Source organism: Gastrolobium bilobum, unplaced genomic scaffold, assembly GCF_033153095.1.
Source record: "Gastrolobium bilobum isolate Gb01-03AN ecotype WA unplaced genomic scaffold, APGP_CSIRO_Gbil_v1 utg8016, whole genome shotgun sequence".
Classification (NCBI taxonomy): Eukaryota; Viridiplantae; Streptophyta; class Magnoliopsida; order Fabales; family Fabaceae; genus Gastrolobium; species Gastrolobium bilobum.
The window spans coordinates 106,713-121,978 of record NW_026895100.1 but is presented as its reverse complement, the minus strand read 5'-3'; the positions used below and the strand labels follow the sequence as shown (position 1 = coordinate 121,978).

Here is a 15,266-nt window from a genome sequence, read left to right as displayed (position 1 = left end):
ACCTCGGCAACTTCTAACCTTTCCAACAATAATGAAGCGCTTCGGAGTGAAAATGAAACTTGTTTCGATCTGATTTTTTTATTCCACTGGAAAAACCAAAAATGACACTGTATCACACAGTAACTCCATATTGATGAAAGAACGTTGCAAACGAAAGAGACACCAAAAAATGGGGTTATGTCAACGCACAACAAACTTACCAGGAGGATAAAGTCCAGTACATAAATCACGATCTATGAATATTCAAGACGAATGCTGATACAATGGTGGAAGAGTTCGCCCAGAAGAAATACTCATTTTCGCGCAATGGTATTTTTGTTTCTAAATCGTGTCCACATAGTTAAGTTATGAGGTCATTTTGGTAAAACTCTACCATATTTCTAAGGGTGTTCGCGGTCTGGATTGGATCGAATTTGGAAGCAAAAATCATTCGATCCAATCCCTTCGGTTTGACCATGTAATCATCCATTTGGTTTGGACTTTTTTTCAAATCTGATCCGATCCAATCCAATCCAATTTTCTTCGGTTTGGATTGGATCGGTTTTCGATTTTTTGAAAATCCTAAAATCTGTTTCATGCAGATAACATCTTTTATATATATATTGACTTTGTAAAAAAAAATTGAAATACAAAAGCATCAGTAAACTAAACGATAATATAGTTTTTTTGGGGGGGGCCGATGATATATGAAGTTCTACGTAGATGAAATTTTGTTGATGAGATGTGACTATATTTTTTCTTGGGTTTAAAAAAATTTGGATTATGATTGGAGAAAGACCAAAGTAAGTATAGGGGAATTAATGTATTGGATCGGTTTTCATTAAGCAATCCGAAAACCGATCCAATCCAATTAAAAGTTGCAGTTTTTTTTCGGTTTTCGATTTTTCAGTTTTCGGTTTGTTCGGTTATCGGTTTTTCGGTTCGGTCATCCCGGTTTGAATCGGTTTAGATCGATTGATGAACACCCCTACATATTTCCACCAATATTTTATCATCAACCAAACAACACCTCAGCAAAATTAACTAAAATTCATGGTAATATTTTCGCCTACCAAACAACTTTTTCATAACATTATCGGGAAACAGATATTCTAACTTTATTCCCAGTAATCATGATTCCCGAATAAAAAAAAATCCCTCTACCAAACGCCCCGTAAGGCATTTAGGGTTTATTTGAATGAGTTTTTTTCTTTTCAAATATTTTTTTTTTTTAGAAAAAAAAAATTATTTCTCACTATAAGTTTGTTTAGATATCTACTTTAAAAAAAATAGAAATCACAAAAAAGCTAAAAACACGTTCTCTTTTTTAAGTTAAAAATTTTAGCTTCTAAAAAAAAGCATAAGTCAAAAGTTAATTTTTTTTTTCAAAAACTCAATATTTTTTTTAAAAATCTAAATAGCTTTAATTTTTATAAAAAGTATTTCTAAATAAATAAGAAATAAAAGCTATTTTTTGAAAAAGGCCAAACAAACGCTGTCAATCCCAAAATTTTCAATTGTATTTTTCAAGTGGTATTTTTTCTTATCTTACTATATTTTTGTATCAAAAACAGAAACTTAAGAAAGTGCTTTATAAATATATGTATAAAAAGAACATATTTCATTCAGCTTCTTTATGTCCACTATAACTAGTTAATAATGTTATATATAATATATTATCTTTCCACAATCAAAGTATAATTTTTATTTTGGATTTATATAGTGATTATACTATAAGAAGTTTATTTTCGTCCTTTATTTTTCCTCTTTTTTTTCTTCTTCCAATATAATTATTAGTCGTATTATTTTTAATAAACGCCCATATAAATGTTTAGACGTATGAAAATATCTACTCTTTGGATAAAGTAACTGCTGTGGTCGTTATGTCTCATAAGCACATAGCTGATAGTTCCTGAAACAGTGCGCGTATCGTAGTCTCAAAGTCTTTGATCGATGAAGGCTTTGAGTTCAATGAACACCTCAAATCCATGTCTTCTCAAAACCCATTTGATTAAAGTCCCTAACTTTCACCTCTTCTTCAAATTCAAGCCATTCTCATACAATACCCATGATGCTAAGAGAGCTCATGCTCTCTCATTCACTATCAACTGTAAGAAGACAAGTTCCCAAGACATAAAAAACAAGGGGAAGGGCGTGTCCCAGAAGATTGTCTTATCAGAAATGTCCCCTCCACCCCTCACAGAGGATGATGATGACATCAATGGTGGTAGTGGTATTGGTAGTGGCAGTGGGGATGTTCCAGTAAGCTCAAAGAACAAGGGAGGCCCTTCTGGAATGGCCAAGATGTTGAGTAAAAGAGTTTTGCAGATTCTCTCTAATTTGCCCTTGGCTATTGGGGAAATGTTCGCCATTGCTTCTTTAATGGCTTTGGGTACATGCTAAAGTTTTCTTATTTTCTCTATTTCTATTAGTCTGAATTAACCAGCTGTTTTTACTCTCTGTAGTTTTCAAAATTTTACATAGTCTTAGGAGGATGTTGGTGGGTGTGTATTTTAGTTTCCTAAGTTTTTAGAACTCTATATTGTATTTGAGCTTAAGATGTAGAAAAAATTAGGACTTAAGAGAAAGTTAGAATTTTTTGTGTCATACCCAATTATCTTATAAATGAGTTTTGAAGTTCTTGGGAAATTGAAATGTGCTCTACAAAAGTGATGTGTCATCATTGTATCCTCGTTATTTAGAAGATAGATGTTGATGCAAAAGCTTCTGAAGTTTTTGGGTGAACTTAGTATGGCAAAAGAGATGCTATTTTGACTTTCTATACAACCATTTAAAATTTTTATGGCTAAAAGATGTGCTTTAATATGACCACAATGACTAAAACTTGGCCTTCTATACCAGGAACTTTTATTGAACAAGGTGAGGCCCCTGACTTTTATTTCCAGAAATATCCTGAAGATCATCCTGTGTTAGGATTTTTTACTTGGAGATGGGTTCTTGCCCTTGGTTTTGATCACATGTTTACGTCCACTATATTTCTTGGAATGTTGGTTCTCCTGGGTGCATCCCTTATGGCCTGCACTTACACAACACAGATCCCTCTCGTCAAGGTTTCAAGAAGGTTTGGTTGTCCGTTTTCTGTATTCATATTGCCTGAGTTGGGAAATTTCTTGATCACTGAAGGCCTAATTTGTTTCACAGATGGTCGTTTTTGCACTCTGCTGAGGCTATACTTAAGCAGGAATTTTCAGAATCGTTGCCAAGAGCATCAATCCAAGATGTTGGTACTATATTGATGGGAGCTGGATATGAGGTTAGAGTGTCACAACTCATGCTTACCTACTTGTTTCTTTGTCTTTTTCTTTATATCGTTTAGAATCTAAGATTCAACAGGACATGCATATAGGAAATGATTTGCCATTAACCAAGAAAAAACATATTCTTGTAGTTACTGGCCAACAATGAACTTAAATATCTTTTTTTGTGCTGACAAAGTGTAATTTTGGATTACAGGTATTCTTAAAAGGACCAACTTTATATGCTTTTCAGGGGCTTGCAGGTAGGCTGGCTCCTATTGGAGTCCATATAGCACTGCTGCTGATAATGGTTGGAGGAACTCTTAGTGCTGCTGGGAGCTTCAAAGGTTCAGTCACTGTACCCCAGGGGCTGAATTTTGTTGTAGGAGATGTTCTGGGTCCTATTGGCTTTCTCTCCTCTCCTACTCAGGCTTTTAATACAGAGGTTCATGTCAACAGATTCTCCATGGATTATTTTGATAGTGGAGAGGTAAATGTTAGTTTTTTGTTTTCCATGAAATTGTAGTAATAATACTTGCAACTGAATCACTCCCCATTAAACCCCCCGACTAGCGAGAGTGGATGAGGATAATTCTTGTACGCAGCCTTACTCTTACATAATTACAAATATGCTTTTTCCCGATTCAAACCCGTGACCTTTTAGTCACAAAAGAACAGTTTCACTACTGCTCCAGGCTCATTCTCTTTAATAATACTTGCAACTGAATTCATGAAATTTCAACCTGAAGAGGTTAAAGTAAAAATTCCATGTTTTTTAGTTATATCATTATTGAGTCATATTGATGATGACCTTCCTGTTTTGCCTATTTGATGTAATATTTATTTTTTTGGTTTATGTTACAGGTTTCACAGTTCCACAGCGATCTTTCCCTCTTTGACATGGATGGGAAAGAAGTAATGAGGAAAACAATTAGTGTAAATGATCCTTTAAGATATGGTGGTTTCACCATATACCAGACAGATTGGAGTATTGCAGCTCTGCAAGTTCTAAAGGACAATGAAGGACCTTATAACTTGGCCATGGCACCTCTAAAGATCAGTGGAGATAAGAAGCTTTATGGTTCTTTTCTACCCGTTGGAGATATTAACTCTCCTGATGTTAAGGGAATGTAAGTATTTGAAAATTTACTGTAACACTATAATATTCAATATTAGGAAGCTCAGAGAACTGTTCTGAAGAGTATCTTCTCTAAATTCTTTTTCATCTTAATTTATGAGTGGGGAAGACAAATTTAGGATTAAGAAAAACATTAACACTACCTTTATCTCAAACCAACCGGGGAAGACAAATTTAGAATCTTATTAAAAAAAAAATTACTTGGTAACAGAATTTGAAGAATTACAGATTAACTACAAAGGACCACTATTACAAGCTAGAACTTCATAGTTACACTCTGATCTTCAGCTTGTCTCATTATTTCTAGTTTCTTCTGTTGAATTATAGATCTATGCTTGCTCGTGATCTGCAGTCAATTGTCCTTTACGATGTGGAAGGGAAATTTGCAGGAGTTAGACGACCTAATTCGAATCTCCCAATCAATATTAATGGCACAGAAATTGTCATTGTTGATGCAATAGGGAGTAGTGGCTTGGAGTTGAAGGTTCCACCTTTAAACTTAACCATTTATTAGATGCTGTGAGTTATTTTACCTTTGTCATTAACTCATTGTTTATACAGACTGATCCAGGTGTGCCAGTTGTATATGCTGGATTTGGTGCTCTAATGCTCACTACTTGCATAAGCTATTTATCTCATTCACAGGTGAAATTTCTAATGAAACATTTTCGTACGTAATACTACACATATTTTGGTGCTATAGCTTTAGAAAAACATTGTTTTATTCGTATCATTCTTTCTCCAATGTTGCTAACATTTTCCTTTTTTCAGACAAATGATAATGACTTGGATTTGTTTTCTTGTTTGGCTAAAAATATTGCTATATCATCTGAAAATTCCCCTTCAAAGACATGGACCGCCGTCTGTATGCATGTTGGTTGATAATAAATTCAATGTTAATGCAGCACATACATTGAACTGATAATCCATGACATCTAATGCATGGTTGAACTAAAGTTTTGCCAAGAACATTGCTTTCTTGTAGCTTAGCTGAACTTTAATTATCCACATTCAATTGTATATTAAACTGTTGATTTACTTCCTGCTCAACTGAAAGGTATGGGCCTTACAAGATGGGACAAGAGTCGTTATTGGAGGGAAGACTAACAGAGCAAAGGCGGAGTTTCCAGAGGATATGAACCGCTTGCTTAATAAGGTCCCTGAAATAGTTGAATCATCTCTATCTAAGGAAGCTAATGGCATTAGTCGTTAGCTTATGCTGCTTTTGAGACATGGAGATGAGAAAAGAAGACTCTTCAATTGGAAGATAGTGACTTATATGGATTATATAGCAATGATAAAAGTACTTTGACATGCAAATACAAATTGAACTTCATACGTGAGGTGCCCTGCAGTTGTCTTCGTTGGCTGATCGACCAAGGATTTCACAAATGCTCCAATGATTTCTTCGGGAAGTAAATCAAGAAAACTTTGCAGCTCATCATATATGACATTATCTAGATAATACTGAGTTCCTTACATGTATATTTCCTGCATTTCTTTTTTTCTTTTTTTTAAAAAATTATAGGACCAAATATCAAAACTCTTTGTTATTTGTGTTATTCTGGTCCCTCATTTAAGTAATCGAAAAGTATCTCCGCAATTTGATACCTCCCTAATAATGTATACATGTTGCAATTGCAACTGCATAAAATTGAGCCACTTGCATTTATATTTTATTGTATTAATCTATTCCTGTTTCTGCGGTCCCAATTAGTTTGGAGATATATTTTCATCTCCTTGCAGCAAAAATTTCGAATGTAACATGGTTGGTTTATGATGACAACTAATACCAAACACTAAAACCGCAACAGGCAACATTTGTAAGAACTCATTTAACATTGTGCTTGTTATTGATAAATTCTACAATACATGGGACTGTAATAGACCATGTGATTCAAGTCCCATATTTCATTTATACAGTGACAATGTATATATGCAGACCTACTTTACGCGAGTTGCAATGCTTCTTCCCGTTTCAAGTCAAACACCTTGATAAGCGCATCTTCAACAACCTGTTTAAAATCCGATTAAACGAATTGAATTGGACATTATAAGCAAAAACTGAAAGGACTGCACAGCATTTGACATTTAAATAAGTATGATACAGGCCGTTAGCTGTAGCTATTAACTCAATTGGACATAGCATGTTATGGGCACAAAAACTTAAGAATGGAAGGCTAAGAGTTTTATCAATTCACAGGCAAGGCAAGAGAGATTACCTTGTCAGGTGTAGATGCACCAGATGTTACACCAATTGTTATAGGACCCTTTGGCAGCCAGTTCTCTTTCTCCACCAGCTCGCCATGCTGAAAGACCAAAAGATAAACATTATTATCATTAGCGAATGCTGAAAAGAGCTAATAACAGTTGACACGGTATAAAACTCTCTATCCATGCTTACATTCAACTTGTATGCGATTCTGTTTCCTGGACCAATTCTTTGCTCACTGTCAATCCAGTAAGAAGGAATTCCACGTTCCTCAGCTATCTCTTGCAGATGTGATGTATTGCTTGAGTTCCATCCACCAACTACTAACATAAGATCCATATCTCTCTCCACCAGCTTGTACATAGCATCTTGTCGCTCCTGAAAGAAAATTCAACATACCTTTTGACTAGACTGAGCACATAACTAACTGCCAGTGATATGGCATAAATATGTATTGTATGGTGCCAACTTATAACTGGCTTAACAAGCGCTGCAATCACATTTTAACTAATCCAAAATAAGCAAGAACATCAAAGACTAGAAAGTGAAACTACCTGAGTAGCATCACAAATTGTGTTGAAGCTTATGAAGTGCTCATTGATGTTTTCCACGCCAAATTTGCGCATCAGAGTCCTCTCCACTAGTTTCCCTGTGAAACAATCAGTAAAATAAATATCACAAGTACTTATCTAAAGGGATAACATGAGTTTCCCCAACTACCCCTCCTTCAACCCCCGCACAAAAGGCCATACTAAAAATCAAAAACTAACCAATCTCTTCAGTCTCTCCCTTGAGCATTGTTGTCTGATTTGCAATGCCTAATTTTATCAGGTCATTGTCTGGATCAAAACCCTCAGAAACTGCAAATTTAAATTTCTGTACAAAAAATAAAATAAAAAAATCATGATAGTCAAGACCACAGGATTTTGAAGACAAGATCACACGACAAAAAGACATACCTCTAAAAATGCATCTTTGGTTGAACTGGATCCATTAAATTCCCCACCAAGAATATAGTCACAAACATATTCAGCCTGGATAATGTTAAAAATTATGCAAAAATTACAACAAATTTCTTCAAGTTAAGACATTCACCACACATAGAAATTGAGTATCAGCAGAACTTAGGACAAACCTCTGCCATATTCTTCACAATAATATACTTTCCAGCAAAAGATGCAGTTGCTACAGTTTCCTCATGGGCATATTTACCGTGAATTATGGAGGTATAATCTCCTTTCTTGTGCTTTTCAACAGTATTCCATACCTTAAAACAAGTTAAGAAATAATCTCAGTATCCGGTGATGCATGATGCAAGATATATGAATTGAATATATGCAAATCAGCACAACAGAAAGCGATCTTTATAAATGAATACCTTTGAAACCCATGGGCAAGTTGTATCAACAATTTGAACATTTTTCTCACTCAAAGTCAACATCTCATCCACTGCTGCTCCAAAAGCAGGCAATATGACTACATCACCCTTGTTGACAACATCAAATTGTTTTTTCCCTTCCTCCACAGGAACATTCTGCACTTTCATCTCCTCTAGCCGCTGCATTAATAATATATCAAGTTCACTAATCAACATTATTTTTTATGTAAAAAGATGGCATGTAAAAGAAACAAGGCTGTCATCAAGCTCAGGACATGAATCAATTTTTACCAACTTCATGAACTGTATGGTATAACCACAAAGTACCGGTTCAAAAATTCAAAATCATTCACCGATGGTGATAGGAAATATTAAGATACCTTATTAACAGTTGGATTGTGGATGATTTCATTGGTAAGCCACAATGTCTCATCAGGAAACTGTTTTCTAGCTTCATAAGCGATTTGAACAGCCCTCTCGACTCCCCAACAGAAGCCATAGGCTTCAGCCAGCATTACCGTGACATTACCCCATGTATACTCATACTCATTTTCCTTCAAAGTCTTAATGATGTCACCTGAAATTACAAAACAAGGGTACACAAAAAATCACTAGAAACACACACAGACAGTGAACAAAACATAACATACAGTATCACGCAGCATATCTGAAGGAAACTAACAATGAAAAGCATATTTAAAGAAGCTTAACACTAATTTTAAGCTCAATTTCCATGAAATGGAATAAAATAATCTGCACATATCAATTGAATAACAAAATTAAGCATAAAATTTAGTAATCCAATTTATCCTCTCTCTTTTTTTACCAAAATAAACACATCCCCATTTTGAAAGTAGCAAGATTTTTTTATGGTATATGATTCATAAGCATATCAAAAGAAGCTAAACACTAAACCCCAGCTCGGTTCCCATGAAATTGGGGGTTAAAAAAAATCATCTATAACAGAATAACTGAGTTGCAAAATTGATGAGGGAATCCAATCTGACCAAAATCAAACACATACCCAGTTAAAAAGTAGCAAACTTTTCTCACTTCCAAGCAAAAAAAAAAATAGTTTTTATTTTATTTTTTTGAAGAAGGGTGAAGTGAAGAATAAACATACTGGTGTACTCGCGATTCATGAGCTGGAGGGTTTCCTCTTTGTGTCCAAAACCTTTGCGGTTATAATTCTTGCTCCTCGTGAGGTTCTTCCTGAACACCTTCGCATCGAAATCGGAATCCACAGACACGGAAGAAGAGGAATCGGATTCAGCGGAGCACCGGACGGAAAGGGGTTTCCGGCACCGGATTCTACTAACACTCTCCGGCAAGGCAACGTCGGTGCGAATTGTAGGAAAACGGCATAGCTGCATAGAGATAGCCATCGGAGATAGAGTGAGTGCGTCAACACAACACACAACACTGTCACTGCAAACTAGAAACTCGTGTTCCGTGTTTTTCTCAAGTTTCGTTTCTTTTTAGTCTTTTACTTCGTCTATCGTTTTTTCTTTTTTTTTAATTGATTATTTGCATATTAATTAGCAATTATTTTTTCTGGTTAGGAAAGTTTGTCAGCTTTTGACGTTTGGTTAACAGAATGTGGAGGTTAGGCCTATTCCTTGATACCTTTGTTGTTTTCTTCCTCTTCCTGCGTCCAGTAACATTTTAGTATTTTTTTTGAATATTTTTTGTTTTTGCGATATTTACTCTTTGTATTTAGGAAAAAATATTTATTATTTTAAATGACATAACTTATATTATTTCACTCTATCGAAGATGTAGAGATTATTTATCGTGGTTCGGAACCACCATTTTTTAGGTGGTCCCTTAGGGGACTTTTGATACAGGATAATTTTTTTTACTGGGAAGAAAATATTACCGGAAAGTATGTGAATTTTTTTTTTATCGAATAAGTAACAAAAAAGTATTTGGTGGTTTACCAACATTTTCCTAGGATTATTTGATTAAGTTTTCTAAGTTGTTGTTTGGTTGATTGTAAAATAATAATAGGAATGTAGGGTTATTTTACAAAAATAACCCCACATTTACCTTTTCGTTCAAAAAGAGTTGTTCACATATGGTACGATCACGAAAGTTATTTTGGTCCATTTTTTCGCACTTCATTTTTTACTTCCTCGGACAACAACGTATCCCACACTATCGATGGACAACCTGGGTTGCATGTTGTACTGAATTTGCCACATAAAAACAAAAAATCAGATAATATTTTACCCAAGAAACTAGCTATTTTTTTGGTGCCAAACACAGCTTTTCTCTTTTCCCAATGTCGTTTTCCCTGGCATCCAAATAAAATCAGCGTACCAAACATACTCTTAATGTAAATAGAAGGGTAAAATTAAAAAAAAAAATAGCAAAAGTAAAAAGGGCAAGAAAAAATTGATGTTATGAGAGGGAGTACCAAATTATTGGTGGTCCTGGACCATAAAAAATATTTTCAAAGATGTGGGACTCATACTTTTATTTTTTTTGTGCACCCTCTTTTTCTCTTTATCTATCTCTCTTTCACTTAAAATAATACAACTTTATATCATTTGAAATGATATATACTTTTTCCTTATATTTATTATGATTTTTAAGTTCGGGTCTTGCTATCCGATATAACAGGATTTTCCAATTATTGTTTCTACAAACCCAATTGTGATCACATTAATTTTTTTATATTTTAGTAAATAGTGGTCGTGTTTTTTTTTTGTTTTTTTTTAGTTAATAGTGGTCGTGTTTATTTTGTGGATTTAACAGTTTATGGCATGTTTTTGTCATGGAAATTTGTGGTACAACAACAAACATGGTTTTGGCTTCATTCCGATATTTTGTGGATTGTTTCTTTTTCCCACTGCCACCTGTCGCGTTAATAACTTCTTCAATATTTCTGACGATAAGGATTCTTAAACTTAGAATTACCCCGGGTCCATCCATGATCTTTCGTGCCCGTTTCGATTTAAACTAGAAATTACTTATAAGTATAAGTTAGGCCAAATAGATTTTGAGAAAAGTTTTTACAATGAAAAGTTCTTCTTTTTATAATGAAGAAAAAAGCTGAAAACTAAGGAGGAGCTTTTTTTAAGCTCTTATTTATTTTTCTTGAATTGTGTGCTTTTTTTAAATGAAGAGTGATAAAAATAGAGAGAGGTAATTTTCTTGAAATATGTGTTTTTAAGTAATTTTTAAGCTAAGTTTTTTATGTAATTTCCAAACAGCTTTTAGCTTCTTTTTTTTAAGCTCTTTTTTTTAGCTTTAGCTTATAAGTAACTTCTAACTTAGAAATAAGAGGATCCAAACAGGCTATTTGTATTATTATCAAAACTCCAACGTCTCTGATTTTACCAAAACTCCGATGTGTTATTATCAAAAATATTTTCTACCTTTCTCGTGTACCCACTATTAAATGGTCAAATATGATAACATGTTAATTGTTAAAATGTTACAAATAAAAAATTATATGTCCGAATTCGAAGACACAACATTTTGTGACACAACCCATTCTACCTCGCCTTCAATTCGTCTCGAAATAAGCATGTATTAGGGTATAAGGTGATAAAACTAGATGTAAAACCAATGAATTGTGTTCTGTCCTAAAGATAGATATGTCTAGCTCAAAGGATTAAGAATTTTTTTTTGGATGTAGGTGTTCTCTTTAAGATATATATGAATTAGATATAATTGATTATAGCAAATTATTGTGTACAAGTAAAAGGAAAAATATCTTTCGCTAAAGGGGATATGTGTATGCATAGTGAAATATAACAATAAGGGGGCATTTGGTAGATGAATTTTTTTTTTTATCAGGCAAGTGAGTTTGGTGGGAAAGTGAGTTTGGTGGGAAAGTGAGTTTGATAGGAAAGTTTAAAAAAAGTTGTTTGGTTGGGCAAAATATTATCGGAGAAATTGAGTTAAATTTTCAAAATCTATGTTTGGTTGAAAGTAAAATATTGATGAAAAAATAGGTTAAAATTACCGAAAGAACCCTTTGAATTAATGGTGGTGGTCCGATAGGGGCATAGTTGCAGTTAGATTCATTCTCCCTATGCTTCTCTACCCTTTGCATCAATAGACTATAGACATCACCACACAACGCACACACACACACGAGGGAAAATCGCATCTCTCTGTTATTGCCTTTGGACATGAACGACACTCAATCTCTTGCTTCATTCCCAAACCTAGTTGTTTTGTAGAAAGTGAAAGCACCCTTCCTTTTTATACGACTGATTCTGAGAAGAAGAAAAAAAGAAAAAAAAAAAGGTGAAAGTTTTTCTTAGCTTGAACAAAATATGATCCCCTTCTTGTAAGATTTCCACTTCCTTTCTACCCTTCTTTTTTTGGCGGCCCTTTTCGTTGTTGTGATGCTTCTCCTGGCTTTCTAAGTCATTCTCTGAGTAAAGGTGGTCGCTTTTCGTTGTTGTTCCATTTTTTTTCATCTGAGTAAAAGTGCTTTGTTGTTGTGATGAAGAGGGTATTTTTGTCAACTTTGTCATCCTCTTTCTTCCATTAGCCTGGGCATCTTCCAATACCACCTTGGAAGTGGTAATATGGAACTGTGTTTTTGGTCCTAGATTGAACACAATTGTAAAACTCTGGCCAAGAATGTTTCCTATCAAAAAATTTCAAAGTCTTCTACCAAACAAAGAGAACATAAAGTCCAATCTCAGATGCATGGCTATCTGAGAAAAAACCCTCTACCAAACACTACCTAAAGAGAGAGAATGAATCATACTTGTAAGTTTTACCTCTTATTTATAGAATTTAGCTGTTAAGTATGAGAATTCTTGACCTTTTTTGCCTCCTCTAGAAGCCTAAGCTCAAGTCTGATGTTGTCATATTATGATTAATATTTTGGATTAATATTTTCCTTTGATTATATTATATTCTTATTTTTATTGCCCCTTATTAGGTTGTATATTAGATAAACAACATATATGAGTCCATAATAAATAGTTGAAGAATATTTCACATATTAGTTTGAGGATCCTGGTATGGAGAACCGTACCTTTACAAGAAATTAGTATGTGTTAATGATGTGTTTTTTGTGAAAGAGGATGTAAAGTATGAGTTATTGTCATGTGTAATGTGATATTTAAGAGTTCAACCCTTTCTATATGCATATGAGAGTTTTACTGTAAAAAAACAATGTCGGGCCAACCCAACCCACAACAAGTTCAACTCATGCTGACCCATTGTTATACAAGGCAAGCTTAACAAATTGATGAGTTAAACAAACCAACTAGACAGGTTAATGGACCCTATTCCCCCAAAATTTTAACCAACTTTTATCACTATAAAGCTACAAGTATACAACCATAGCATCTCAGAGCCAAAAAAAACTTTTATACTCTAAAATAAGTACTAAGTCACAATATTTCATCATTAGTTTAATGGCAATTATACTATTTTTTTAAGAGTAAACACCATTTTTGGTCCCTGGCAATATCTATGAAATCTTTTTTAGTCCCACTCCCTGGCAATAAAAAAGAACCAAATTGGTCCCTAACAGTATGTAAAAAGGGCCACGTTAGTGACGGAGGAGTTGACATAAGGACTGATATGGCCCTTTTTTCATAATTTTAGGGATCAATTTGGTCTTTTTTTATTGCCAGGAACTTTAGATATTGCCAGAGACCAAAAAAGATATTTACTCTTTTTTTAAATAGTTGTTTAAATTACACAATATTCATTTTGATTTTTTAAAAGTACATTCCCCTCTGTTTAAAGATAAAATGTATTATACTTTACTATATTTTAATATAAAGTTGCAATCATAAATCATTTTTCCCTGTATGCAACGTCTAATATAATTTAAAGCTCATTTTTTGAATATTATTTATCATTTCATCAATTATTCGATTATCGAGTCGAGTAGGATCATATCTGCGGCAAAGATCTCCCTTTCAAATTTTTGACACAATTACGTTCAAGGGATTGGAATTTGAGATTATTGATTAAGCTGAAATAACCCCGTATCAATTGATCCACGTGATCATTTAAAGCTCATTTTAAAACATTCTATTATTGATTCTAGGGTTTTAAAGATAAATTAGAGTTTCAAACTTTATCATTACATGCTTTTAAATTTTTTAATTAATTTTAAATAAATATTAAATTATGATTCGAATTTATAATCTCGTATAAACTATCTAAATTTCTCACACTACCCCATTCTCATTAATTTACTTCTTTTGAAATTTTTATTTCATAAAGTCTCAAATACAATAATAAAGGTTGAAAACTATTCGTTAGTCAAACAAAGAGAATAAACTTAGCTTACAAAAAAAGAGAGAGAATAAACTTACCCCCAAAAAAACTCGTTTATAGTGAAATAAGTTAAAATATGGGAAATATTACTCTCCTTTTACATGGGGTAACTTATCTCATTTTCTCTCACTTCGATTTTCGCACCTCACTTTTTTTTCTTTTTCTTTTTTCTTGTAATTGTGGGACCCACCCAGTTTCTCTCTACAACATAAGATACCCATCTTACACAAAAGAAGATTAATAAAACCCTTAAAATATAGTATGTATTAATCTAGGGAAATTGAAAAGTCATCTTACAGGAATCTGAAATTTTTTTCCTGCAGATACATAGAAACCAACGCTAACCTTTTTTTCTTCTTTTTTTAAAGAAAAATATAACGGACCCACAAAGATTGTATCTGTAGGAAATTGGAGTGTTGTCCTGTAACATTACAAGTATAAACCCCATTAATCTATCGGTGAAAGTGAACTTAATTTTGAAAAACAGAAAAAAAGTAGTATAGTTTAAGGGAAATATTAGCTTCGTGTGTAGGAAAGAATAACTCTCTCTTACACATTCAAAAAGATGTAGGACCCACTTCAAAATTTTTTTCTCTTTTTCTGTGCAATGAGACCCGCATGAGTTTGTGAGTGTAACATGAGATATCTTATCTCATGTTGCATAAGAAAATATAATCCCATAATAAAAAATTATTATTTCATTTTACATGAGATAATTATCTCATGTTATTCTTACATCAAAAATTATGCCACCATTTTTTTTTAATAAGTGATGGGTCTCATCATATCATGTGTCTATAATAAGAAATAACTATTTTCAACAACGTGAGAAAATAGAATCTCAAATATAATACACATATTCCTTGAAGAGCGAGCAAAAAAACTATATTAATGTATTTCTTAGAATGCAGAGTTTGTAATTCGATTTTGAACGAGAGTCGTATTTAATATTTAATGTGATGTAATATAAAAAATGTTCTCCTCTGACTCTAAGTTAACTGCAGAGAAAAATGTACTCTACAATTCCCGCAT

At 33.5% G+C, this 15,266-nt stretch overlaps 2 protein-coding genes across 3 annotated transcripts; one reads left to right on the top strand and one right to left on the bottom strand.

Moving 5' to 3' along the window:
- Window positions 1-1,879: 1,879 nt before the first annotated feature.
- On the top strand, window positions 1,880-6,011 carry LOC133302015 (cytochrome c biogenesis protein CCS1, chloroplastic). 2 transcript variants are annotated; one of them, XR_009750287.1, is made up of 8 exons: window positions 1,880-2,371; window positions 2,842-3,061; window positions 3,142-3,253; window positions 3,454-3,726; window positions 4,101-4,366; window positions 4,727-4,858; window positions 4,936-5,019; window positions 5,432-5,486. XR_009750287.1 is itself a non-coding variant. In XM_061501760.1 (8 exons), the coding sequence occupies exons 1-8, from the start codon at window positions 1,933-1,935 to the stop codon at window positions 5,585-5,587; spliced, it is 1,707 nt and encodes a 568-aa protein (XP_061357744.1). In that variant the 5' UTR covers window positions 1,880-1,932; the 3' UTR covers window positions 5,588-6,011. The 2 variants fall into 2 exon arrangements, 1 of the variants encoding a protein (XP_061357744.1); XM_061501760.1 differs by having other exon boundaries at window positions 4,702-4,858; window positions 5,432-6,011.
- A 173-nt stretch (window positions 6,012-6,184) lies between these two features.
- On the bottom strand, window positions 6,185-9,436 carry LOC133302113 (4-hydroxy-3-methylbut-2-enyl diphosphate reductase, chloroplastic). The gene is made up of 10 exons (XM_061501888.1): window positions 9,088-9,436; window positions 8,345-8,541; window positions 7,965-8,144; window positions 7,722-7,853; window positions 7,546-7,620; window positions 7,357-7,462; window positions 7,141-7,235; window positions 6,779-6,964; window positions 6,597-6,683; window positions 6,185-6,389 (listed from the first exon to the last, which is right to left on the bottom strand). Exons 1-10 carry the CDS (start codon window positions 9,347-9,349, stop codon window positions 6,324-6,326), a joined length of 1,386 nt encoding a protein of 461 aa, XP_061357872.1. The 5' UTR covers window positions 9,350-9,436; the 3' UTR covers window positions 6,185-6,323.
- Between the last annotated feature and the right edge of the window lie 5,830 nt (window positions 9,437-15,266).

What these genes read in the sequence shown, in the direction of transcription:
- LOC133302015 (XM_061501760.1), top strand. Translation starts at nt 1,933, where the DNA reads ATGAAGGCTTTGAGTTCAATGAACACCTCAAATCCATGTCTTCTCAAA. An exon ending in ATTATTTTGATAGTGGAGAG is followed by an intron (nt 3,727 to 4,100) that starts GTAAATGTTAGT and finishes TTTATGTTACAG; the next exon opens with GTTTCACAGTTCCACAGCGA. An exon ending in GTAGTGGCTTGGAGTTGAAG is followed by an intron (nt 4,859 to 4,935) that starts GTTCCACCTTTA and finishes TTGTTTATACAG; the next exon opens with ACTGATCCAGGTGTGCCAGT.
- LOC133302113 (XM_061501888.1), bottom strand. Translation starts at nt 9,349, where the DNA reads ATGGCTATCTCTATGCAGCTATGCCGTTTTCCTACAATTCGCACCGAC. An exon ending in TTGTGAAGAATATGGCAGAG is followed by an intron (nt 7,621 to 7,721) that starts GTTTGTCCTAAG and finishes AACATTATCCAG; the next exon opens with GCTGAATATGTTTGTGACTA. An exon ending in GAATCGCATACAAGTTGAAT is followed by an intron (nt 6,684 to 6,778) that starts GTAAGCATGGAT and finishes TTGGTCTTTCAG; the next exon opens with CATGGCGAGCTGGTGGAGAA.